This window comes from Apodemus sylvaticus, chromosome 2, assembly GCF_947179515.1.
Source record: "Apodemus sylvaticus chromosome 2, mApoSyl1.1, whole genome shotgun sequence".
In the NCBI taxonomy this organism is placed as follows: domain Eukaryota; kingdom Metazoa; phylum Chordata; class Mammalia; order Rodentia; family Muridae; genus Apodemus; species Apodemus sylvaticus.
Window position 1 is genome coordinate 149,888,607 of NC_067473.1, and position 26,042 is coordinate 149,914,648.

Sequence of the window (26,042 nt, forward strand, 5' to 3'; positions counted from 1 at the left end):
CTGGGCGCTGGTGCTCACCTTATTCTTTAATGTCACAACTGCATGCCGTGAATATTCATGAACTTAGATTTTAAATTAGGAAGAAATTAATTTACCACATTTTCATTTAGCTTTTGGTAACAAAATACTTTATTGGTACCACTTAATGTAAAAAATAGAGTAATACTTTCATTACTTAACTTCCATCTTCAAATAAAAGCTAGTTTTAAAAAAATAGGTGTTAAAGTAAAAATCATTTGATTATCTCAAAACCTAGCTGAAGCCACCTTTGTAAATCATGAAGTACCCTAGTTTTAAGTACCATGGTTACTGGTCTCTACAATAAATAAGTATGTGCAAAGGAGACACTGGCTCTGCTTATTTTGCAGAAAGCACTTTATACATTTTAGAAAATACCTCAACACTAACCCAGGTAGAACCCTCAGCAATTAGTTATTATTGAATCGGATTCACATTAGCACCTAGAAATTTGGCATTTGTAACATTTGAGATGGTATGATTTACTGAACAAAAATGACTCTTTCTGATCTCTCATGGGTTATATACAAATAGCAGGTCCCTTTAAGTCAGGGGTTAAAAATCATGTATGCCTTTACTTTATATCCAGTTTCTGGATCTAGTAAATGGCCCAATGATAAAATATCCATATGTGATAAATACTATAGCACAGTTCCACTGGAATATAATTTCTTATTCATCTTGTCTCATTAATATAATTTACATTTCAATTAAAATAGCATTCAATCTATACATTTTTTAAAGTATTCCATAATTCATATTTTTATCAGATCACTTTTCCTTCCTTCCCTTTTCTCAAATCAAGGGTGATCTCATTATATAATGCATTAAATTGTTTTTTAAATAAAACTCTTTCAACTAAAAGTATAATACAAATGCAAACACAATTGTGGCAAAAATTAACATACTAGAAAATAAAATATATGTACCCATGCTAAACAAGACAGTGCAAAACAAAAGCCATACAAAACCATGCTATAATGTTCATATCTTCTGCACCTCTTCAGGAAGGTTCTGATGCATCTGGCTTATATAAAAAGATGTTCCCAAACATAGCTATTTTCCTGCATTCCAATATAATAAAATGTTCAAAACAATCTACTACAATTTGACTATGCATTTTGGACATTGGTAATATAACAATATATTTTATTTATAATCAAACCATAAATTCTAAACTACATCTACTATATCCATTTGCCTAAAAACATATTAAAAGGGAAAGCAACATGAAACTAAGGAGTTTTGATTTATGCCTTCATGATAGGCTGTAGATTTCAGATATGTTAATTATTCTCTGTGCAGAAATATTCTACACATGATCAATGAAAGCTTTCATCTAAAGACTGAAGTCAAATGATTGACTTAGTGGTCAGCAGGTCTATCTGCCCGAACATGATGACCAACCAATGTTGTGCTCCCTGTAGGAGTGTGCTGACCAACTCAACATCAGCCTCCCACGCATCCAGGACCAATCAGAACACAGGTACCAGGCAGACTCTAATTCAAATGATTTTGGGGACAAATATCAAATTTCATTTTGTCAACTGTTTCATACTACAGTACTCTCACAAGGCAGGCTTTACATCAAGACACCCGCGTTTTCTTCTTACATCAAGTTGAGCTACAAAGAAATTTCAGAAAGAACATGTAAAAGTTTTTCTCTGGAAGAGGCACAGAATCTAGAGTTGGAATTAAGGCTGGATAAACAGTGCTGGTTTGTCGTTCAGACTTTCACACGTCGACTCTCTGTCACCCAGCAGCCTCGCTGTTTGTTCTGTAAGCCTGTTTGCGAAGATGCATCTCTATTTCCTCCCTGAAGACCATCATTCCCAGGTGGGAGTGGGAGGCCTCATTCATGGCTTTGGACTGGAGGCACATTCGGTACTGCTCAGGGGTCAGCTCATCTGCACAATGTTTCTCATGCCAGAGGTGGAAAAGACCAGGAACTGGAGTCCGAACCACAATGAGGTCACCATGTAGGTATTTTCGGTAAAGATGAACATCTTCTCCACCCCAGCCTTTTACTTCCATGTCGAATCCACCTGCAGGTACAAACTAACACTCTCAGTGTCTGACAGCCAGAGCATAAACAAGTATCTGAGTATTAGATGCTCTGCTTCAAATGAGGCTGTGTGGTACAGCACAAGACTACAGCATGGCGGGATAACTTCCAACTGACATTTAGACTATGAGAGTTCAACATCAGCTGCTGAGGACACTGCTATCATGATAAATATTTTAGAACACCAAATTCTACAGAAAGGCAAAGGAGAAGGAAATATAAATCACGCCCCACCATTAATATTTTTTCTATTTTTCAAGAAACAAGATCTTCTGGGATACAAAAACCTTTCCATAGGAAAAACCACAAGAACTGGACAAACAGGAGACAGAAGATTAAGACTGGGTGCACAGATGGGGTTACACAGAACTGTTGTCTGGGCCACACTGCCTCCATCTTCATGAGTTTAGCTGTGTCTGTTTGCAAGCATTCACCACAGCTGGACTTGTAGACCACTGACCTCCTTTACAGGAGAAGCAGGGACCCCCACTGCAGCATCCTGCCGTGTCGCCCATGCAGGGACATGCAATTCTGTCTCAACTGCAGGTGGCCTCTTGGAGGGCTTAGAAGTACACAGTACAGAAGGGCTAGGGAGAGGGTCCCAGGCACTCTTGATCCATGTTGGGTGCATACTTTCCCACGTGGCTGCTTTCAAATCACCTATGCTCTTGCCTGCAACTCCCACAGGTCTGTAAGTAAGCCTAATACATTCACTGGAGTAAAATGCTGGACTGGACCTTGGTTTAATCCTTGGGATGTCTGGAGGAAAGGGAGATATTACTTACATCCTCCTTAAGGAAGGAATTTTAGCAGCACATGGTTTGAACTCACAGGAATAAACTGGGGTTGCTGAAGGAGTTGCAGAAAAAAATAAGGCTTAGGTTTAAATACTAACACATGCCAAATTTTAGAGGTTAAACATAGGTAGAGAAAGGCAGAAGTGGAGACATGAACTCTAGCAAGGGAAACAATTCTGTAAAAGACACCAAAATTATAGCCAACTGAAGAAGATACTTGAGGAAGAAAGTGCCAGATATCTGTTACTCAAATAGGAACTAAAAAAAAAGGAAAAAGAAAAAAACAAAACCAAAGAGCACTGGGCATGGTACTGCACACCTATAATCCAGCAGCCAGGAGGAAGAGGCAGGGGATCTTAAGTCTGAAGCCAGTCTGAGCTGTAAGAGCCGGTCTCAAAAACGTAACGGCTGTGCATCCAGGTCCAGTCCTCAGTACCAAGAAATTAAAGAGAAAGAGCATGCCAGTGGCCATGGCATATAGATGTAATTATAATCTTACTAGCACAAGTCTGACAAGTTGTAGGACAAAGGCTGACAGCCGTGGGTGATGGTGAAATGGAGATAGCTCTTAAAATTGGGTTCACACTAAACAACTGACTTTTTTTTTAAAAAGCAGGAAGAACAAAAAAGTATTCAAAGCTTTTTGAACAGTTAGAAAATAGTTTTAAAAAACAAAAAAAAATCTGGGCTGGAGAGATAGATCAGCAGTTACTGTTCTTCCAGAGGTCCTGAGTTCCATTCCCAGCAATGACATGTGGCCCATGACCATCTATAATGGGATTAGAAGCCCTTTTCTTGTGTGTCTGAAGACAATGAGATTGTACTCACATACATAAAATAAATAAATAAATAATTCTTTAAGACCCAGGCTTCTAAATTAACATTCATGCCTAAGATCGCTATAGTTTAAGCTGTCATATCTGTACTAACCGCTAAATGTGATATACTATGGTTTTCTCCCTTACAAATAGGAATGAGCTGCTTAAATATTAAAGATAGATCATATAGATGCTTACAGTAATACAGAGGAAATGCCTTAAGTGTAGATATAAGGAACTCAGAAATCACCACACAGTCCCAACAGATAAAAAGCTGAACACATTGAAAAATCAACCATTTCCCGTAGATCTTTCTGAGAAGCTTGGAGAGAGACAAGCAGATACAAAAAAAATATATATATAGTGATATATATATATCACTAGTTTCCAGAGAAGAAATGTCTTCAGGAGCCAGTCTGGAACAGGAACACTCTAACTCCTGAATGCAGGTGTGTGAGTTAGGGCTCCACGTGGGCCTACCTATGAGGGACTTCACGTGGGAAATTGCACCTCCAGTTCCACTAGGTTCTCACAGTGAAGACAGAAAAAATATCCTCCAGGTTTTTAAAACACTTTATTTCTAGAAACCGAGGTATAAGAGTGGGGATAGGAAACGGGTCTGAATTATAGTAGTGAATTAAGTTTTAGCAAACTTTGTATTGGTTTTTTGTGAATTTTACATCAAGAATCCAATCCCACTCATCTCCTCCTCCCCTTGTAACCACTCTCCATGCTTGCAACCTCCCAATAGAGAAAAAGAAAAATCTCATTGTGTAGCATGTCACAGTGTGTCCTCTTGTATAACCTTTTGTCCACATTGCTTGGCTTGCAAATGTTCACTACGATGATGTTGGTTTGGTATGAGGCCTCTGGTTTTTGCTACTCTATCAGCACTGGGACCTGATGGGGTTCTTCTTGGAGAGCCTGTTTTTGCCCTGTGCTATAGAGATCCTGTAGTTTTGGATCTGTAGGATCGGCTCCTTCATGCATTCCAGAGGTTCACCTATGGGGTGGATGTCAGGGTGGGCCAATTCAAAGCTCTGGATCTGGGCCTGAGAGGTATCTGAGCTGGTCAGCCTGCAGGCTCTCCAGATGTCATGCCCTTGGGGATGGCTCATGAGAAACTCCCACAACCAGAGCCAGCTCCTCTGTGCCACATAGGCAAGGGGCAGGGTCTGCTCTCCTGAGAGCTGCAGCAAGTGAAGTGCAGGGCCAGCTCTCTCAGGCTCACAACCCTGGGGCTGGCTTGCCTGTGCCTCTGCCACCAGGGTCAACTCTACTGTGCTGCCCAGGCAAAGTGTAGGACCTGGTCTCTTGAATGCTGAGCTAGTGAGGGGCAGGGACAACTTTCCGGCTCTTGTGGTCCCAGGACCAGGTCTCCTGCCAGCCACAGGTGGTGACAACCAAGAGGGGAGGAGGGTATCTCTCCCTTGCCCGCACCACTGCATGGAAGAGGAATGGTAGGGCCGTCTCTCCCATGATCATATCCTCAGGGCCCCTTCACCTGCATCCTCTGCGCTGAGCTGGCTGTTCTCCGGAGTACTGCAGCTGGCTAGGGGCACTCTCCTGCTCTCCTGCTCTCCTGCTTCCGGGGCCACCTCTCCCATGATGCCCAGAAGAAGGGTGGGGCCAGTTCTACACATCCCTTGGACATCAACTTGTCTCTGGGCAGCAACCCAGACCAGGGCTTTGGCTGTAACAGATCCCTGCTGCTGCAGGGCCACAGACCCATGCCCAGCTCCTCACACCAGGCTGCCCCTCACTACCCTTAGTCTCTTCACTCTGCCCACATCCTTCTGTTTCTCTTTCCTTTCTGTACCACTTACTTGTTCCTTGTAGTGGCACCTGGTGTTTCTGAGTGTCTAGGGTTGTCTCATGAGTGGTCTCAGGAGTGCTATGCCGGATGGTGCATTAGGGCACTGGGCAGGGGTCATTTTAGGCATGGTGTATGCCCCCAGCATGCACAGTATCAGGCTGGTGGTCATCTCAGGGTAGCTTTCAGACCAGCTCCATGGCACCAGCATGGTGGCCATCCAGGCTTGCTTCTTGCCCAGCCTGCCTGAGTGGCCTCTTGTGAAGGCCATTTATCTCAGGCTCACACCCACCAAGGGCCTGTGGTCCCAGACGGGGTTCCTCTAGTCTCTGGCTTGCTCCCCATCCTGGCAGCCCATCTGGGACTGCCTGGTGCCAGACTGGCGGTTCTGGGGCTTGCTTTTTACAGAACGTATTAAGCTACTCATCATTCAGATGTTCACAGGTCAGAACACTGAGCATAGACATAGCCTCTCTCCTCTCTGCCACCTACTGACGCACATGTGACACAGCAGCCACACCTGCAACACCTCTATGGGAAGAGAATTCAGTTTTTATAAGGCCTGACATCAAGAGAAAGTATTTAATCAGAACCTAGCCTGTTGAGGGGTTTTTTTTTTTTTTGGTTGTTGTCTTAAGTCAGAGCTTAAACTAAGGCAATACCCAACTACATCCCCCTCTAGACAGACCACAGGGTTACTAAGGCACTGAGACCTCAACAAACAACACAACAGCAAACCCCAACAACAAGATACTATTTCATACACACTCTAACAGTTGAAGTAATAATAAAACAATGACAAAAACAAAAAAGCAAGACTGAGAAGAGAGATGGCTCAGCGGTTAAGAGCACTAGCTACTCTTCCAGAGGTCCTGAGTTCAAGTCCCAACAACCAGATGGTGGCTTTCAATCATCTGTAATGGGATCTGATGCCCTCTTCTGGCATGTAGACAGCATACTCATACATAGGATACATACATTAAATATGTATTATATTAATTAATTGTATTAATTAATTAAGCTTTAAAAAGATAATAATACAAACTACTGAGGATGTAGAAACATTAGAACTCCCTCCCGTGCACTGCTGAGAAAATGGAAAGGGCGCAGTGCTTTTGAAGGTGCCACGGTGGTTTCTGAGAACCTGATGTATTATTTTCTCCTTGCTGTGACTAAGATCCAACATGAAGCAAGTTAAGGAAAGATGACTTTGGCTCGTTTGCGGGTGCCTCACAGCAGGAAAGGCATGGCCACAGGCGTGCGAGGCAGTTAGTTGCACTTTATTCAGTCATGAGCAGACAGTGATGAATTGTGGGTGTAGCTTGCTTTCTTTTGTTCAGCTCAGGATGCCAGTCCGTGGTCGGGATGGCTCAAATTTAGTGTGGGTCTTCCCATCTGAATTAATCCAATCTAGAGAATCCCTCACAGACTGTCTACAGTCTTGTTTCCCTTGGGATTTAAAATCCCTTCAAGTGTGATATTCAAGATGAACCATCACACCATATAATTAGCAATTTTACCATAGGAAAAAATGAAAAATTTTATGTCTACACAAAAGCATATACACAGATATTTAAATTGTCATAGTAGAAATTCTCATAATAGCCTAAAAACAGAACCCAAATGTCTATCTACTGATAGAAAATGTGTGTTCTAACCATACAGTGCAACATTATTTGGCTCTAAAAAGTAATGAGGTACGTAATACATGACACACATCTGAGGATAAGCACTGAACCCTGAGAACACCACGATGAGCGGAAGAAAGCAGCAATGAAAGACCATGGCATGCCCAACTGTAATTACGGAAGCGCTCAGAAGAGGCGAACCAATAGGAAGCAGGTCAATGAGTTTGGGAGTGAAGGAGCTGATGGAAAATGAAGAATAATTGCTGATGGGCATGAAGTTTAAGGTGATAATAGTCTAAAGTGAATGGTGACAACTAGACAACTTAGGTACCTGAACATTTCAAGTTGCTAAATTTTACATGTAATCTGTAAATCAATATACTACTCAAAATATCACAATATTTTACAGTTTACAAAAATCTATTTCTGAAAGACAGTAAATACTATTTTAATATGTAAAAAAATCAGGAAGATGGCATTTGTTCTATCATTACTTCTTGCTTTTCCATTATTCAAGTATAATGACAAAGAGACAGGAGTGGAGGGACTTTATAGAAGTGAATTTCATATAGATTAAGACTATCACAAGCTGCATCCTATGGCTTCTCCTATGTTATGGAAATGGAGGCAGTAGATAACCTGCAGTTGTAAGACTCTTCTCTTTACAGACTGCTCCTTAGCACTCTTGTGGGTACAGTGTGACTGAGGGGGAGAGGGAGGTGACCCCAGGCGGCTGAGCACTTCTTTGGGCGAGGGACAGACTGTTGGCCTCAGGGATGCCCACTTCCGAGATGCCCCTCCCCTTTATCTCCCTCCTGAGGTTCTGCATAGTACTCGGACAGAAGACTGAAAAGGGCTTTGTCTTTACATGAAAAAGAGAAAGGCTTTAACTCGGTACTCCAGGATTACAGTGGCTATAACACCTAAAGACCAACAGTATGGTTCTGGAAAGCTCTGGAAGAGTGCTCCAAACAACTGTAAACACAGCAACATGCCAATAAATCATTTCTTTTTTGTCTGCTTGCTTTTAAAGAAACTAGTAAATTTAGTTTTTGCCTTTGCAACCTCATTTTTACAATCTAAGACATTAATTATGAGCTTTGCTTTACCTTTCATATTTCACATATACATGCTCACAATGTAACTAAAGGCACTCAATTCTGACACCTTTCGGGACAACGGCATAAGCCTAGAAGAAAGGCATCAAGTTCTATCCTCAGATGGATGCATACCTACCGACAGTCAGGAAATCTGATTGATATTGACAAGTCATCCCAAAGCCAAAATCTCTCCAAAAACCAGAGTCCTTTTTATGAACCTTATGATAAAGAAGAAAAAATTCAATTTAATCTTTAATAACTAGAAGTTTTAATCAATAATTAAACAACTACTTTACAAAAAATTTTTTCCTGTCATTTGTTTAAAGGATCATATGCTGTTAAGTCCTTACAAAACAAACAAATATCCTAATCTGCACGAGCACAGGATTTTTATCACTTGACCTCAATTACTATACTGCATTCAAGCTGAGGTTACTAATAACAAAAGAGAATGGTCCTGACTTCAATGGACTCATGATAGGAGGACAAGAGTTAAATATGTGTGTGTGTGTGTGTGTGTGTGTGTGTGTGTGCGCGCGTGTGTGTGTATAAAATAATTTACAACCAGCACCCCTACACACTGTAAAAAAAATCCATGTTTTCCTCTTTCCAGCCCCTGCTCTCAGAATGACAACTCTGAGACATATTTATTCATAAATGCCTCGGTTGAAGCTTTGCTTCACTCCCTGACTAGCTGGTAGCTTATTTACCCATTCAGAATATTCTGTCTTCCACATGGTTAGTCACCTCCCCTTCAGGCCAGGCTGCTCCTCCCTTAGCACCTCCAGCAGCATCTTCTAGCATCTCCCAGTGTCTCTCCTACATCGCTCTCTGCGTTCCCCTTTGTTCTCTGTTTCCCAGAATCCACTTTCTTCCTCCAGTGTCCCACCTCCTATTCCCTGCCTCAGCTCAGTGGCCATCAGCTTGTGTATTGACAGATGATGCTTACAAGAGACTCTCTAAGACACACACCTTATGTGGGCGTTTACCAGCAACCATTTCCTGGCTTCCTCTGATAATCTTGTCACCTGTAGCTTTTCAACAGGATATGAATACTTTGCAGCCTTGAGATACAGCTTTTACTCCAGTTAGTGTAAGGTGCTCACTAACAGGTATTAAGACAGAATTCAAACCAACAAGCTAAAAAGGGAGGGTTGTTGGGCACATTAGAAACTGAAGATCCTTTTACTCTCATGAGTGAGTTTGTAGAAAAGGCAACTTGTTCTGCTTATGTGGCATAAGCAAGAGGTCAGCAAACTACAGCCCTGGGCTAACTCTGGCCTGCCACATGCTTTGTAAATAAGTTATCATGAGAAAGACATATGGGGCTTTCACAATACAGGGGGAGAGCTGTGTAGTTACAACTGGATCATTTGGCCTGGGAAGCTGAAAATATCTTCCGTTGGCTCTTTACAGGAAGTTTGCCAACAGCTGGTGAAGATACCTTTGGAATTACCAAACCCTTTTCCTATGTGAGGAAAACCTACATTAAAATAAAGTTGTTGTTGATGAAATCCAAGTAGAGAAACACAAAACCAAAGATGTGTAGGAAACTAGCAAACTAATAAATCTTTTCAAAGGCTGTGCCACATGTCAAGACAAGGGGAGAACCTGACAGAGGAGGGCCCATCCTGTCAACAGTTGCTTACACAACACTTCCTTAAGGAGGTAAGCCATGCAGGGACCTGACTGAAGTGAGAGAAGCTATGCAAGCATTCGGAGACAACACTACAGGCCAGGAGAAGAGCAAGCGCAGAGCTCTGCTGAGTGTTCGACACAGAAGGGAGAAGGGACGGCTGTGGCGAGAGGGCAGTAAGCGAGGCCCTAGTGTGACTTACAAGAAGGTTAGGTTAGACCTGCTAGGATCACAGTGAGGAGCGATGGCAAAGGCGTGCTTGTTAACGGGGTAGATCAGTTACAAGGAAAGGACAGCATGTCCCAGGAAGTTGTTCCTATCGCCCCTCCTATGGGCAGTTCATCGGCTGGGAATGCAGAGGCTGGGGCAGTAAGGAAGACAGAGCTCTTGGGGAAATGAAGAACTAGATGTTTATCTTTCCTAATGAAACAGGAAACACAGTACTTGAAGGTGAAGGCTTCTGGAAGGGGAGAGGCAGGAGTGATCTGCGTGGTTCCAGGGACAGGGAGAAGGTAGAACAAGGCTCCAAGGCGGCTCAGGAGCCCAGGCCTGGGCAGCTGAGGCAGACCACTGTGGAGCAGGACTGTGGTTAGCCTCCCCGGGGTCTAGGTACCAGCCACCCTAACAGGCTGGGATGCTTGGGAGAGCACTGGAAAGAGCGGGAGACAAAGGAGGCGAGCACACAGAGAGCACCCAGGCTGCTTCCGGTGCACCGGGCCCAGCCTGGGGAAGGATGCGGAGGTGAGGAGGACGAAGCAAGGCAGCGCATCCAAACTCAGACACTGAGACAATTGCCCGCAGAAACAAGCTGGGACGTCAGCTCTGATTGATAGGGGAACCTTGTTAGAGACGTGCTGCGAGTGACAATTCACAAAGGCCTGCAGGCAAGAAGACCAGTAGGGATTAGGGATGGTAAGTCTCAAGGAGAGCTACTGTAGCCAATGTTCCACGGAATAAATATTTTAGGCTGTAAGAAACACTAAGTCTGCCACAATTCTCCTACTGTAAAAACAGTCACTGACAATAAATAATTAAATGAGCAGGCTATGCTCCACTAAACTTTATTATGGCCACTAGGATTTCAACTTCATATAATTTTCATGTGTGATAAAATATTAAAATTTTAAACCATTAACACTATAAATATAATCCTCAGCTTGTGGGCTATATAAAGTAAGAAGAGAGCAGACACAGTGGCTCAGATGCAGGGTGTCCCTGAGCTCAAGCTATGCCCAGTGTGAGTCTCCCCGCTGCCTTCAGATCAGGGTGTAGAACTCTCAGCTCCTCCAGCACCAAGCCGGCCTGCACAATGCCATGTTTTCTCTCATAATGATAATGGACTGAACCTCTAAAACTGTAAGCCAGTCTCAATTAAATGTTTTCTTTTATAACAGTTGCCTTTGTCATGGTGTCTCTTCACAGCAATAAAATCCTAACTAAGACACTAACCAAAACCTACATATGTCAGCCCCCACAATCCCATCCCCAGGAATAGCAGGGGAATATCTAGTGTATATAGTAACACACATCTACCGTGGCCAGACCTAACCCCTGACCTTTCCTATTTCCACTTCTTTTTTTTCCTCAGTTTCCATATCTGCCCCAACAACAGATAATCAATTCTGTGTTCAAAAATCTCTAATTCTGTATAATTAACACCTTTTGCCAAGCTATAACCACATCTCCACTTCCATTGTTGCTAAAGCCCTACTGGCTGCTTCCTGTCAGAGTTATAGTGTTTCTTCTCTCTAAATGCTAGCACAGGTAGCATACAATGCCTACTCCTTCTAAGATCCCATACACTCTATGTGACCTGGGCCAGCACTTGCCCCTTCCCTGCCAGCTGTGCTCTAAGCACCAGAGGACACCCAGTCACTGCTTAGCCCCTTCCTTCCATGGCTATAAACAGCCTCATCTCTGAAATGCCTTTGTAACTGAACACAACACAGAAATCACCTCCTTAGTTTTTACTACTTGGTTTGTTTTAATCATGTTTATCATCTGACTTTATTTTTGTCTTCTTCCAGAATAAAAATCCTTGTGAACAGGTAGGGTCATGGGTGCTGAGGTGCCCAGTGTTTTTCTTAACAGATCTTCACTGTTAGATGAACTACCATAACAGAGACAGTCTGCGCAGTGCTTGACTGTGACCATGGAGCACACGGCCTGGGCACCAGGCTGCTCAGTTCACCAGATACAACAGTAACACAGCTGTGTTCAGAGGGTTGTCAGGAGGACTAACTGAGTTAACACACAGGCAGAATGGAACAGAATCATTCAGACAGTAAAGGGCACGTAAACATTAACTGTTGTTATAACGCCATCTATCTGGACATGGTGGTACATACTTGTGATACCCAGTATCTGAGGCTTAAGTCTGAAGCCTGGGCTTCAGTAAAACCTTGGCTCAAAAAGAAAGAAAAGAAAAGGAGGGAGGAAAAGAGGGAGATAGAAAAGAAATAAAGAAAATTCCAAAATAACAACAATAAAAAGTCATCTGGAAATAACCACATGTCTGTTTTCTCTACACTTACACTTTGATATTTACTTTATTTACACTTCAAGCCTTCCTCTTGATATATAATACTCACTATACTACTCGTAAATTTCTTTAATTAAAGTTTTGCTTGTGTTTAATGTCACTTTATACATATTACTATTCTAGGCCCTGATTATCTATCTGCTCAGCCAAGATCCCAGGAGTAGGTATTACCAATAACAGATATGAATCTGTTTAAACCTGAGCCTAGAGAGCTGGCCTATATTCCCACTAGCCTCACTTGCATGGCTGTGACTTTTAAAAGAAGTAACTTCACAAAGCTCTTTCCTTCTTAGCAAAGGTGACTAATGTGTGAATTACTGTCGGCTTTTTAGCTCATTTCTCTATTATGTGTGGTTACTGCTTATTGTTAGTATTACTTTAAATACTAATGAGATCAAGGGCTTTGGGGTATCAGATTAAGGTGGATGTGAGTGACAATTGTCATTTTGGTTCTATTTGTATATATATTCCCAAACAATCCTGCCGTTCACAGAGGGGAAGGGACATCCATCTAACCTGAGAAAGCCAGTGAATGAAGCACAGGAGCACTGCAGGCCAGCTTTACAACATCTCTGTGAGCCATATTACTCAAACAGTAAGCTTATGTAACATTTCCAAAATCACTTAAGTAAAGCTCAGGTACTAACTGTAGGGCTCGATGCATGGCAACTGCCTTGCATGCTACTCTACATAACCTCCTATAGCGTGCTACTCTACATAACCTATAGCGTGCTACTCTACATAACCTCCTATAGCGTGCTACTCTACATAACCTATAGCATGCTACTCTACATAACCTCCTATAGCGTGCTACTCTACATAACCTCCTATAGTGTGCTACTCTACATAACCTCCTATAGCGTGCTATTCTACATAACCTCCTATAGCGTGCTACTCTACATAACCTCCCATAGCGTGCTACCCTACATAACCTCCCATAGCGTGCTACTCTACATAACCTCCCATAGCGTGCTACTCTACATAACCTCCCATAGCGTGCTACTCTACATAACCTCCTATAGCATCCTATTCCCTGATAGTGATTCTTTAATTTATAGTTAATGGAGTTTAAACATTAATATTAGTTTTAGCATTCCCAGAGCATGTTGGAAGAAATGTGACTGTATAATCAGGACCTTCTGGGATATGAGCCTTCCTGTGGTCAATGTCTTCTATCACTAAAGCAACAGAAATGAAAGCCTTCACTGAGGTGGAAATGCAAAAGAGGTTATGGGACTTGAAACAGCTATGTTTTTTAATTGAAACTTTATTTTTACTTGTACAACAAACATAAAGGAAACTAGAAAAAAAACCATGGAGCCTTTCATAAACAAAGATACAAAGTCTCACCAGCTGCTGCTCCACAGGGGGCGGCACATCCTGGTTGGCATAGACAATGGCAGGGTTGTAAAGACTGAACACCACAGGGTAAAACACTTTTTTACCTATAAATAAAAATAGATGTTTATCTCACATAAATGAAGGGCTTTTATTACTGTATCTATTGAGACTTTCTATTTTTGTCATTGTGCTAATTTTATCAATACTCTGGAATACCAAGGTTCACTTGATAACACACAACAGGTCAAACTGAAACTGAAGCTGCAAAACAACAAAAACAACAATAAAAACAGACTCAAGGATGTTGCACCCTATTCCTTTCAAGCACAGGAGGAACACAAAGGCACTCCCTCTCTCAGTCATATTCTCAGTTTTCACTAGGCAGCAGTAACAGATGTATGTTAACCTCTGACAAGCATCAAGAAACTCAAACATTTCTATTACTCTTCAAAGAGTCATTAAAAACAGAAAGTACACAGAATACTGCACAATGCATAGATATATAAAGAATAGTAAAACAGAACTGCAGACAGATTTAAACCAAGATCTAGGATCTTCTGAGAAGACCATGTCATTCAAACTGATGGCACTCAGGGACCTCACCAGCTAACTAGGTCATTTCCCTTCAGCAGAGGAACCCTTGCTAATGAATGGCTTCAGCCAGATATTCGAGCATCAAGTATTCAGTAATGTTCAAGGAACCCTTACATGGCGGCCTTTTAATTTTTCTATACTTATAAATTTACAAATTTGTTTTATATCTATACTATAAAGTGATGTACGATAAGTCCCTTTACCATGTCCAATCTGGAGACCAACCACTACTTGTACATAGCATACTTCTGCATGCCCGTGTAAGGTGTGTGCACACACCATCTTCCCGAGACGAAGAGCTTCCAACTCTCTCCTCTACAGCACCTGTGACTTTTCCCTGCTCTGAGCTGCCTCTTTATCATCAATTTCCAGGTTTACCTTCCTCTGCATTTCCTTCTTCTCCATGCCTCCACACCACTTTAGGGTTTTAATATGCTAGGCACCAGTCTACCACTAAGATCTCCCCAACCCTTCAGAAAGAACCACTGGAATTTGATGCCAAGAAAACAAAGGATTTGAACATCAGAGGTCAAAGTTTCAACTTACTATTCATTGCTTCAATTAAATTATGCCTAATATACTTTTAAAACCTTCCCAAGGTTTAATAAAGTGTGTTCCCCTCAGATTAGTGTGACTCAGTGCTGGACCATGCTGATACCCTTCTAAGCTCATGGGATGGTGTTTTACTCACCTGGCTCAGCATTTAATCGGCAGCTGTTAAGGAACTCAGCTGAGAAATATATATCAACATCACAGAAGAACATCAAGACCTCTCCCTTGTCCCAGGCCCGGGCGCCCACATTTAGTCCTCGTCCACGATTAAATTCTTCGTTCAATGAGATCAAGGTGTAATTGTGAAAATTAGACTCACTATGAGGAAAGCAAAAACAAGAGCTGATGAGTCCCATTAAAAGTTTGGCAATGTCCTTTCGTCAACAGAACTTACAATGGACTATATTTCAAATAACTTATTATGTTGGTTATTTATTTACATAAGGAAAGGAAACCTTCAGCTTCTTGCATTTGTTCTTTATCAGGAATAGATTTTAACAAAAAGTCCACATTTGAAGCAACATACTAATGGTATGACTTTCAAAAGGGGCATTGCCTTTTGAGATCTTAAAAATGCATTGTGGGAGAAACATAGATACACGGAAATGCAGCCATAGCTTCGGGTAAGCAACGATGCCTTCTATACAAATGAGACACACAGAGTGCTCTCCTGCTGCCTTTCAGGTCCTCACACAAACGTTCCACTGTTAGAGGCTCCTCCCTGATACCACATGGGAAGCAGGCTCTCTAACCTCTCTCCTCTCTTCCTCGGCTCTTTCCCTTAGTATCATGTGACATGTTTATTTGTGTATCTCCCTACTCATTCAAAATAGATTTTGTGTTCACTAATATGACACATTGGCCCTCACAAGTATTTCAGTAAATATTTACTGAATTAATGAACAAACAGTGGTTTCAGGAAGAGATTGCTTGTGCCTACAGTAGCTAAATGTCAGATAGTGAACTTGAATTACACCTTGGTAGAATCCCAAAGTCAGCTGAATGCAAGTGGAAGGCCATTTCCAACAATTCTCAGAAGCATAGAGGTAAGTACAAGAGCACAAAACATTTTAGAGAAAGTAGATGGGTCAGAATAAGCATTCGAGAAGGTGTGAGGGCCACACCAAGGAACCCTACAACAGGAAGAATGAGGAAAGCCAGCCTGAGTCCACCGGTCATCCCGGGACAAACAACTATGTTAGTACTTGAAAAGGAAGGAGTCAGTAGGGTTTTCCATAGGTCAGTGATTCTCAGAGTGAAGGCCTCCAGCTTTAGTACGCCCACTAGGTACACCAATGGCACTAACTGGAGAACCACTGAACTAGGAGGCCTGTGAGGAAGCCTGCTCTTACAACAGCACAGCATGGTAATGGAAAGAAAGCAAAGACCCATGCATCGCATGGAGAGACTTGAGTGATGGGGTGCCCAGACTCCCTTTCCATCTTAGGGTATAAAATCTCTCCCACTGCCAGCCTCCCTGATTTCAGTCTGTGGTTCAGCTTCCCACCACAGCAGTAACTGCATATGCTAAGGACTAGGCTTCTGTGGCCAACCTGTGAAGCCTCCACTCCACTCAGCACAATCACTGAGTAGCTCAAGAGTGGGTAAGCCATCCTTTCCTGGGATTGTCTCTACTGAAACTCTCTGACGAAAAAGCTAAGGTGTGAGCTGGGATCCTTTGTTATGTGGAAGAAGCCAATCTGCAGTAGGAGAATGAAGTCAACATGTAGAAAGCAGACAAAACCACAGAAAATCTTCATGGCAGTCAAGTGTCTGATTCCAGTCCTTTGGGCTCCAAAGTTATTTTTGTTACTTTCTTCTCCAAGCTTGTTTGCACCATCACTTCTGGGAGGCAACCAAGACCCTTCAACATTACTCACAGTCTCCTTAAGCAGACTCAAGGCCTCCACCATTTTCTACAGAAGAATCTTGACAACACAGGGAGGTGGTTTCAGTAATCCACCAGGGTAAGTGACTGGTGCTCAGTAGGTGACTGAAAGCAATAAAGAGGGGAGTGGGGAACAGGGAAGTGAGGACTGGAATTAGGCTGTGGCACAAGCAAGGGAGAGACAGAGAAAAGGTCCCAAATAGAAAGCAACTCAGCAGAGACAATTAGCAGTAAAAAGACACATGGCTCTCAGGTATGAGGCCCAGGGGCCATGAAAATGGCCCAATCCTGAGCTCAAAGAAGGCCACCATGATGTGGGAAAGAAAGACGGTGAGTCATATTTATGCCCATCAAGGCTGTGAGAGCCCTTGCAGGCCAGGGACGGGCTCTACTCTCTCAGTTATGTTTCGTATCGCCTGAGTTAGACTCTCAAGAAGCATACCTGGAACATAGTAGGTGGGACACAGCAGATGGGAGCCGAATAATTCTAGAAAAATGGCTGTTTCCAACCAGCAGAAAGATAAAAAAGCAATGAAAGATATGCGGGTTGTGTGTAGTAAGAGCAGTTAACCAACCTAACAGAATGCAGCATCTTTACATTAGGAAGAGAAAAACTTACATGCATAATATCATTTTTAAAGGAGGAGGATTAGGCTATCAAATGTAAAAGAACCAACAAATGGGGTATAAGAGAAAAAGGCTGACTTTGACAATTGAGTTTTCTTTTTTCTTTCTTTCTTTCTTTCTTTTTTTTTTTTTAAGACAGGGTTTCTCTGTATAGCCCTGGCTGTCCTGGAACTCACTCTGTAGACCAGGCTGGCCTCGAACTCAGAAATCCGCCTGCCTCTGCCTCCCAGAGTGCTGGGATTACAGGCGTGCGCCACCACCGCCCAGCGACAATTGAGTTTTCTATTTGGGCCCACGATTTGGAGAAGAAAATTTCATCTTAAAGAATGAAAAATTATTAAGGAATTTCTAAATTATTTATTCAAATCCTCGGACACTTATATGCCAGGCACAACATGGGCCACTTACTGCAGAACTACTTTTCCATTAAGTTTGGATATAAAAGAACAGAAACAAAACAGTGTCTACTGTGTACTTGTACTGCAGCAGCTGGTGGGAGTGGTGAAGACATAGGAGATATAAGCACCATTTTCAGGAGAGAGCAGAGGCATGGGTATGCAGAGGGAAGAAAGGTGAGATGATGGTATCAAAACAGAGATTAGACTTAGAAAAGCAAACAGAACCTGATCACCCCGGGCTGCCTGCTAAGCAAGAAGAGAAGAGGGATTTGTAGAGTCACATAAGATGAAAACTTACTGTCATTACCAACCAGCCACATACACATACATGCTCAGGCAACTTAGTGTGTGCCATGCGTGTATATGTATGATATACATTCATGCACATGTGTGTGCACATTTGTGTGCATGCATGTAAACATCAGGGGACAATGTTGGGTGTTATTCTTTTCTTCTACATTGTATGGGACAGGGTCTCTGTGTTGTCACTGAACACCAGCTTGTGCACTTCTGGAGATTCTGTCTCTGCCTGCCATCTTGTCATAACATGGTTCCACATGCCTGCTTCCATGCCCAGCTTTCTCTGGGCTCTGAGGACTCAGGCTCAGGCGCTCAGGCTTGTGTAGCAGCACTCTGCTGACTGAGTGCCCCTCCAACCCTCCGCCCCTCAGCCCCCCCACCCCTCCGCCCCTCAGCCCCTCCACCCCTCAGCCCCCAGGCCCTCAGCCCCTCTGCCCCTCAGCCCCTCCGCCCTTCAGCCCCTCCGCCCCTCCACCAGACTTTTAAACACTATGTATCTGAGATATTCACTCTTCTCTCACACTTTAACACAGCATTACAGACTTCAGTATGCCTTGGCTTACCAACCTAGAGACAGATTCTAGAATAGACTTGACTTTAGATAGTCCTTCTTTCCCAAAATACACAACGGTGAGATGAATCCTCTTGTCTTGATGAATACAAACATCTCTAACAGAATTGAAAAATAAAATTTGTTTAAAAAAACATACAAAGCACCACTCATTCATAAATCTATTACATGAAGTTTTGGCAAGAAAATAAATAAGATACTACCAATACAGAATGAAATCACATGCAGTATTAAGCTAATATTAAAGTGGTGCTACCACTTAATTGTTGGAGATATTACAGCAAAGCTCAAAGTCTGTGGGTCAGTGAAGATAACCCATCTGAGGGCCAGGGCTATGCTATTGTTATATTTTAGAAACATTTTTGGAACACTTGCAGTGGGATGGCTTTCAGTAGCAAATTAAAAACTATTCAAGAAAGTATGCCCAATCAATTCAGAATAAATTCAATCAATTCAAATAAATAAATAATTGTCTCAGATCAAGAGGCTGTTTTCAAATGGAACAAAATTAAAAAAAATAGCTGGTATACGGTGATGATACCTATGATCAAAAGGTAGCTACTATGATGCAGGTTACTTACTAAAAAGAATAATGAGGCAGGCCTCTTAAAGCAAATGCAAGGAAAGCAAGTTTAAAAAGTCGTAGGAAATCGTATCTCATGGCGCTATTTCAAACAGGCAAAACCCAGTTGGAAATATGATTTCTGGATATTCTACCATAGGATAGAGTTAGCTAACTTTAAAATAGGAAAATAAAGAAGTAAAATTAGTGTATTAAAACAACTGTTAAATTCAAACAAAGATGCAGCATTTTCCTTAACTGATTTTTTTCTAATATAACTTTAACACTTACATTTAAAATACAACTTGATGGCAAAGACAAAAGACATAAATTCTTCTACTTTTAGTTGACTGTTTACATTTTAAAGTTTATTTCAATCTTAAAGTTCAAATTGCTGTCAAGAGATCTTATTGGAAGAGGGCGATGTTCTAGGTTTTCATTGAGGTGGTGGTTTGTGAGGTTATACATTTGTCAGAAGTCGTGAAAACATGACTTAACCTTCAAATATCCTTTACGTTATCTTTAGACTAGATGGATTTTTTTATTGTACATGAGTTAATCTTCAATAAGGTTGACTTTTAAAAGTTCAACTTAATGTGACTGGAGAGATGTCTCAGTGGTTAAGAACCACTCTAGCACAGGACCTGGATTTGGTTCCCAGCGCCTACACAGAGGTTCACAACCTCCTGTAACTCCAGTTCCTGGGAACGTGATGGAGTCTTCTGGCCTCCATGGGCACTGCACACGTGTTGTACACATTATGTACATGAGAGCAAACAATCATGTACATAAATAAACCTGTTTGAAAAGTTCAGCTTGTCTTAAATTCAAACACAATTATAAAGTCATCAAAATGAATTTTCAAGTAGTTGCCACCCTCAAATTTGTATCATAATTCAAACTGTCAAGAAACATAATGCACCAAACATGCTTTGAGAAAAATAAAAATCTAAAAATATCCTGTAAAGCCTATATAGTTATTCCATAACTCTGTGTAATCATACTTGAAGATAAATTGAGCAAGTCTGCACAAAATAAGGTAAAGAACTTAGCCAAATCTGCAAGTTCCGAGTTACCTGAAGTTCTGCATAAACTGTGAAAATGCTTCTGTCCTCTTGGCAAGTGGCACAATGATATTAATAACTGATCTTGTAATGTCAATCAGTTCCTTCTTCACTTTCATGAGAGGTCCAAAAGGGCGGAAGAGGGTCACATGTCTGTACTCCATAAGGTCTGCTTTCTTAAAAAATAGTTCATATTGTGTGCCTTTATCTCTCTCAGTGCGATAATAGCCTAAAGCGAAGAGTTTGGAACAAAAACAAGTTCATGTCAATATTTAAATTCAAGAGGAATACAGATTTCACTCAGGCAAGGATCAAAAGCATTAACCAGACTACAAAGATTTCATCTGTTTGTGGAAATATCTCCCCTACCTACAGCTAGAAACAGCTACTCTGAAGAAGAGAGGTTTGCAAACAAAGCTCTGCTACATTATCCAATCCACAAAATAACCTGCTGTGGTAACGACTCCTCTTTACATGCAACTCCTTCCCCTTAATCCAAACTCTACTGCCACTGTGCCAAACAAACTGCTTCTGGAATACTCAATTCTGAGCCCAAGAGTCCAAACTTTTATTACTTTGTTCAATTCAACAAAAATGAAGTAAGTACTTTCATGTTAGTCATTGAGGATACAGAGACCATGTGGTCTCGGTTATGAGCAAGGCCCAGTCTAGTGAAAAGGTCAGAAATATAAACACTAGTAATATAATGTGCAATGTGTATATGCACATGGATATGCACATATATACTGTGTGTGTCTCTCTCTTATACATGTGTGTGTGTGTACGTGTGTACGTGTGTGTGTGTGTGTGTGTGTGTATGTGTGTTGTAGTCAAAGAATACTAGTATAGATTTCAATACAATGATCTGAGATGTGTTTAGAAAAAAGTATGGTGGTTGACTGGGCAGTATGATTTTTTTTTAAGTACTCAGGAGAGAAAGGTTAGACTTACCCTCTTCTAAGGATTCTAGTCTAGACAGAAAACTCAACCAGGAGATGGCAACAGCACACAATGCAACAAGTTCTATGACAGAGGATGCATTATAGGGGTGACACAGAAAGCACTGATATTTTAGGCTTGATGTTAGAGGCCTCTTCCTGGAAGGAATGCCATTTACACTAATGCCTGGAAGAGGAATGGGAGTTGTTCCGAGGTTGCTGGTAGTTTAGGAGACAATCATGGCACAGTGGAGGAAACAGGAAGGACAGTCTACAGAAGCGACAGGGAATTATAAGCAGAAGCAGCAGAGCACACAGCTGTCACTATTTACCTGCTCTTAAGGAAGAGTGGGAATGGGGACGTGGCACAGGCAACTTACTGTCCTACTGCATCTGCAGCTTTCAATTCTGCTATGAAATAAAAAAAAAACTAAGCATTCCAAAACCTTGGAAGAATGCTTCTCTTTTGAGAGAAACAACTAATAAAAATTATCATGGCCAGGCGGTGGTGGCGCACGCCTGTAATTCCAGCACTCTGGGAGGCAGAGGCAGGCGGATTTCTGAGTTCGAGGCCAGCCTGGTCTACAGAGTGAGTTCCAGGACAGCCAGGGCTATACAGAGAAACCCTGTCTCCAAAAAACCAAAAAAAAAAAAAAAATATCATGACTTGGTAGCAGAAAAAGAGGCCATAGGAAGAAGATAGCTAAAATGTCCGTGCAAAGCAGAATGCCTGGACTGATAGACCTCAGAAGTCATGTGATAGCTAAGTAATAGCCATGATGGTTTGGAGTCCAACAAAATGCTGTACATGGTAGGCTGTTTATAGAATACAGCAAAACAAACTTTTAAAAAACACTCACAGCTAAAATGGTTTTGTTTGCAGTAGCATGGAAATGCCTAGCAGTGGGCATTAATATGGAGACAGGCAGGAATATACATTTACTTCTTTTTTTTTTTTTAAAACTTACAAATATCTGAAATTTATATGACCTTTAAGCTACATAGCATTTTAAAACCATATGCTGGGCCTGGAGAGATGGCTCAGTGGTCAAGGGCACTAGCTGCTCTTCCAGAGGACCCAAGTTTGATTTCCAGCAGACACCTTCCTTGGTCTCTGCAAGCACTGTACACACAAGGTACACTATACATGCAGACAAAACACTTATACACATATAAACAGAGGAAAGACCTCACCGCGATTTGGCAATCTGTATTATTAAAATGTGCTATCACTTTGTTTCCAAATGTAAAATCGTATACTTCCTTCGATGCTGTGACCATTTACTTCTCTAAAAATGGAAATACCACTGACCTACTACATTAGACTTTTCCTTCCTTATCAAATGATTTTCACATTTGAGCCTTAGTTCATACATTTTAAAAAACATAAGAGGAACATCAACACCAGATAAGAAAGGAATGCAAATCACATGCCCACAAGAGCCCTTCAACGTGGTGTTCTTATATTTAGACTTATTCTGTTTTCCTGATTCTTATTCTTGTTTTTATTATGATCTCATTTTAACTTTGTCCAAAAGCCAGTTCAAATTTTTGGTGAAATTAAGTGGATAAATATAATTGCTTTAACACTGTAGTAGTAATGATATATTAGCACATGCTACTAGAATGCTGCCATACTAACATAAGAATTTACCAAAAGATTAAAAAATGTTTTTATATTTGCATGTCTGTACGCACAGATGGAGGTCAGATGACAACTTGCATGAATCTTACCAACATATTTTTCATATTACCTTCTATGAAGTCATTTTCATTAAATATCAGTTTCTCTTCAAGGGGGCCCTCCTCATCTTCCTGTTCATCATCTTCATCAGGATTATTAATGACCTCCAAGCCAGCTTCAATAACTTCTACCAATTCATCTCGTTTGTCTTTTCTAACTGGCTTTTCTTCAGGATGGCGAGTGAGACCCATTTCCAACTGAAATACTTTCATTAAAGTAAAACTTTCAAAGGGAACGACTCCATATTCACTGGGCAGTTTGGCTCCTGTGCTAACCTCAGCTCGGTCGATCTGAGAGTGCAGAAACTCTAAGAGGTCGCTGGGTGTCTGCTCTCTGTTGCCCTGATAGCCTACGCCGTTAGCCCCTGGCTTCTTTCTCTCTTGCAAGGCTCTCATCTTCTCACTCATATCTTGTAATTCTTGCTTTAGCTGGGCAATCTGGCGTTTCAGACTGGTTGCCCTGGTTTGGTAATGCTCTTCTTGCTCCTGCAGGAGGGCCTGGTAGTATTCTTTACCATAGCTTTCTCTAACAACACCAGGAAGAGAAGCATTTCCATCAGTCTGGGGGGCGCATTCCAGGAGGTACATAAATAACACCAAACTGAAGAGCAAAGCAAGGCCCACCAGCAGCCACTGGGTCCGGCTGTGAAGAATCGGTCCTCTTCTAGACATCCTCACTACTGTGGGTTTGCCTGACAAGACAAGCACTCTGCTTGTTCATGACTTTAGCAATTACCAAAAGTTAAAACAAAATTAGGATTTCCATAGAAGTTACCCAAATGAACTCTGCTGTAGTTTTAAAAGATTCTTTCTTCAGTAGTCATAACTATTTGCAGAAGTGAGAAATTAAGAATACTTCCTGTATTGTTACCATGATATCCACACTAAGCAATCTGATCTATAAAATCCATTATCTGGGTGGTGACTTTTCTGCAAGAAACAGATCAGAGTCAATCAGAATTTTGTTTCTTTACGTATATCATCGTTGGCAGCTTCAATAAGCGTGGCTGTGTTACCACTATACATAGAGTTCCATGGAGATGATAATATAATTTAGAGTAATTGGTAAGCACTAGAAGAAAATATTCAGAAAAATACCACACAAAATACTAACATATTGTGTATAAAACATTAAGCCTGTTTTTTTAAACACCCATTACCTCCTGAATCAAGAAGCATCCAAATTATATACAGTAAAATTATGCTGTTTTTTAATAATTAAATTATTTTAAAATCATGCTGCTTATAACTCTTTATTAGCACACCACTTCCCCCCAAAAATCATATAATATGTGGGAATTGGATTTCTGTAAGTAATTTTATTATAGTAATAATGATTGTCTGCAAGGAAAAGTTCCTCCAGTTATACCCAAATACTCTTGCTCATTAATTTCAATCAAGCGGGGTGGGGTACAATTTCAAAAGGTCACAGACATCTGGAAAACACATTAAAAACATTTTTACAATCAAAGTTCTCTGGTAGATTACTTGAGCATTAGATCACTTTCCACTGTATGACACAGCAAGATTCCTTACAATTTTGGAAGATTTAGAGTTGATATAGAGAAAAACCACAAATGAGTTAATTATATTTGTCTGTATAGAGAAAAATGGTCAATTTATAACACTACACACTACCTTTCATGCTCCAACCAGTCTTGTGAGCCCTCCCAGTCTAATTCTAAAGTAGGATTATTAACTCTAGAAATAGAAGAGATTAAGCCCAGGCAAGAAGAGGCAAGAAGTCCTCTGCCGCAAACAGAACTTCCATTCCAACCAAGCACTTCTATGCAGGATAACTTGACATGACAGCGACTGCTCACAGGGATGCTTTCTGCAGTGCACCACGACCTTGGAAGCTGACCACTAGGACGTCCTAGTCAATCGTCTGCTGTGTTGTCACTAGGAAAACCTGGGTGCCTTCTCCAGAAATTTCTGCAACATATATTTTTTGTGGCACGTTTGCACTAAAATGTAGTCAAGATTAAAACTTTGTATTACTATTAGAGCACAGATAAACCAGGCAGTGGTGGCCCACACCTTTAATCCCAGCACTTGGGAGGCAGAGGCAGGCTGATTTCTGAGTTCGAGGCCAGCCTGGTCTACAGAGTGAGTTCCAGGACAGCCAGGACAACACAGAGAAACCCTGTCTTAAAAAAAAAAACAACAAACAAACAAACAAAAAAGACCACAAATAATGGGTTTAATTTCCCTAAGCCATTTGCTACCTTAGTAAACCAAATGACTACCAAGTATCCTGAAAAATTTAATTCACTGAGTGTCTTATGACATCTGATTGCAAATCTTACCTAAATGTTAGAGAAAATGGGAATAGGCTTAAGTTTTAAAAAAACTAAAAGAAAATGCAAAGCTAATACTAGTTCTAAGGGTTCTCCATTACTCAAAAATATAATATTCAATAAAAGAACCATTTAAATGTCTTTACTGAAAAATAAATTGAGGATATTTCTTAACTATTTAAGTTATTACTATCCTACTTGTTAGGGAAAAGAAAGGCTGCATTTGAAAAAGTAGAAACATAATTTTTCATAAGCTGTTAGTAAGTCAGGCATGATGGCACACACACTTTTAATCCCAGTACTTGGGAGGCAGAGGCAGGTGGATCTCTATTGAGTTTAAGGCCAGCCTGGTCTATCTAGTGAGTTCTGGAAAAGCCAAGACTACATAGTAAGACCCTGCCTTGAAAAAATAAGATCAAAACCAAAACCTGCTAATAAAGATTGATATACTTAACTATTACAATAAACTCAAATGGTTTTGAGGTATAACTTGATCATAAAGCAACGTATGCCCTATGGATGACAGCCTTTTATTAATAGGTCACCTTATAGTCCTTTCCTTTGTGTTGACAATATATTTTATTCAATGACTTATAATACATAATGGGCCACTTTACTTTTCAAGGAAAAGAGAAATACCAACTGTAACAATAAGTTTTACATTGTGATTAATGTGTGTATATGCATGTATGTATATATATGTATGCATATTTATATGTATATAAATATGTATATTTATACATATAT

At 41.1% G+C, this 26,042-nt stretch overlaps 1 protein-coding gene and 1 non-coding gene across 3 annotated transcripts in view; both read right to left on the reverse strand.

Moving 5' to 3' along the window:
* Positions 1–102: 102 nt before the first annotated feature.
* The window catches only part of Csgalnact2 (chondroitin sulfate N-acetylgalactosaminyltransferase 2), a 35,439-nt gene continuing 9,499 nt past the window's right edge, over positions 103–26,042 (reverse strand). Inside the window, exons 2-8 of one of the 2 annotated variants that reach the window (XM_052174678.1) lie at positions 23,007–23,925; positions 20,327–20,543; positions 18,685–18,786; positions 15,044–15,222; positions 13,768–13,862; positions 8,376–8,457; positions 103–2,063 (exon numbers count right to left, since the gene is read on the reverse strand). In XM_052174678.1, the coding sequence (XP_052030638.1) occupies positions 1,771–2,063; positions 8,376–8,457; positions 13,768–13,862; positions 15,044–15,222; positions 18,685–18,786; positions 20,327–20,543; positions 23,007–23,667 (1,629 nt within the window). In that variant the 5' untranslated portion in view covers positions 23,668–23,925 and the 3' untranslated portion in view covers positions 103–1,770. Of the gene's footprint in view, positions 2,064–8,371; positions 8,458–13,767; positions 13,863–15,043; positions 15,223–18,684; positions 18,787–20,326; positions 20,544–23,006; positions 23,926–26,042 lie in introns of both variants that reach the window. The other variant, XM_052174679.1, reaches the window with a different exon arrangement.
* Positions 5,922–6,053, reverse strand: LOC127679535 (small nucleolar RNA SNORA17). Its single transcript, XR_007976835.1, has one exon. It is a non-coding gene; the product is annotated as a small nucleolar RNA SNORA17 (small nucleolar RNA).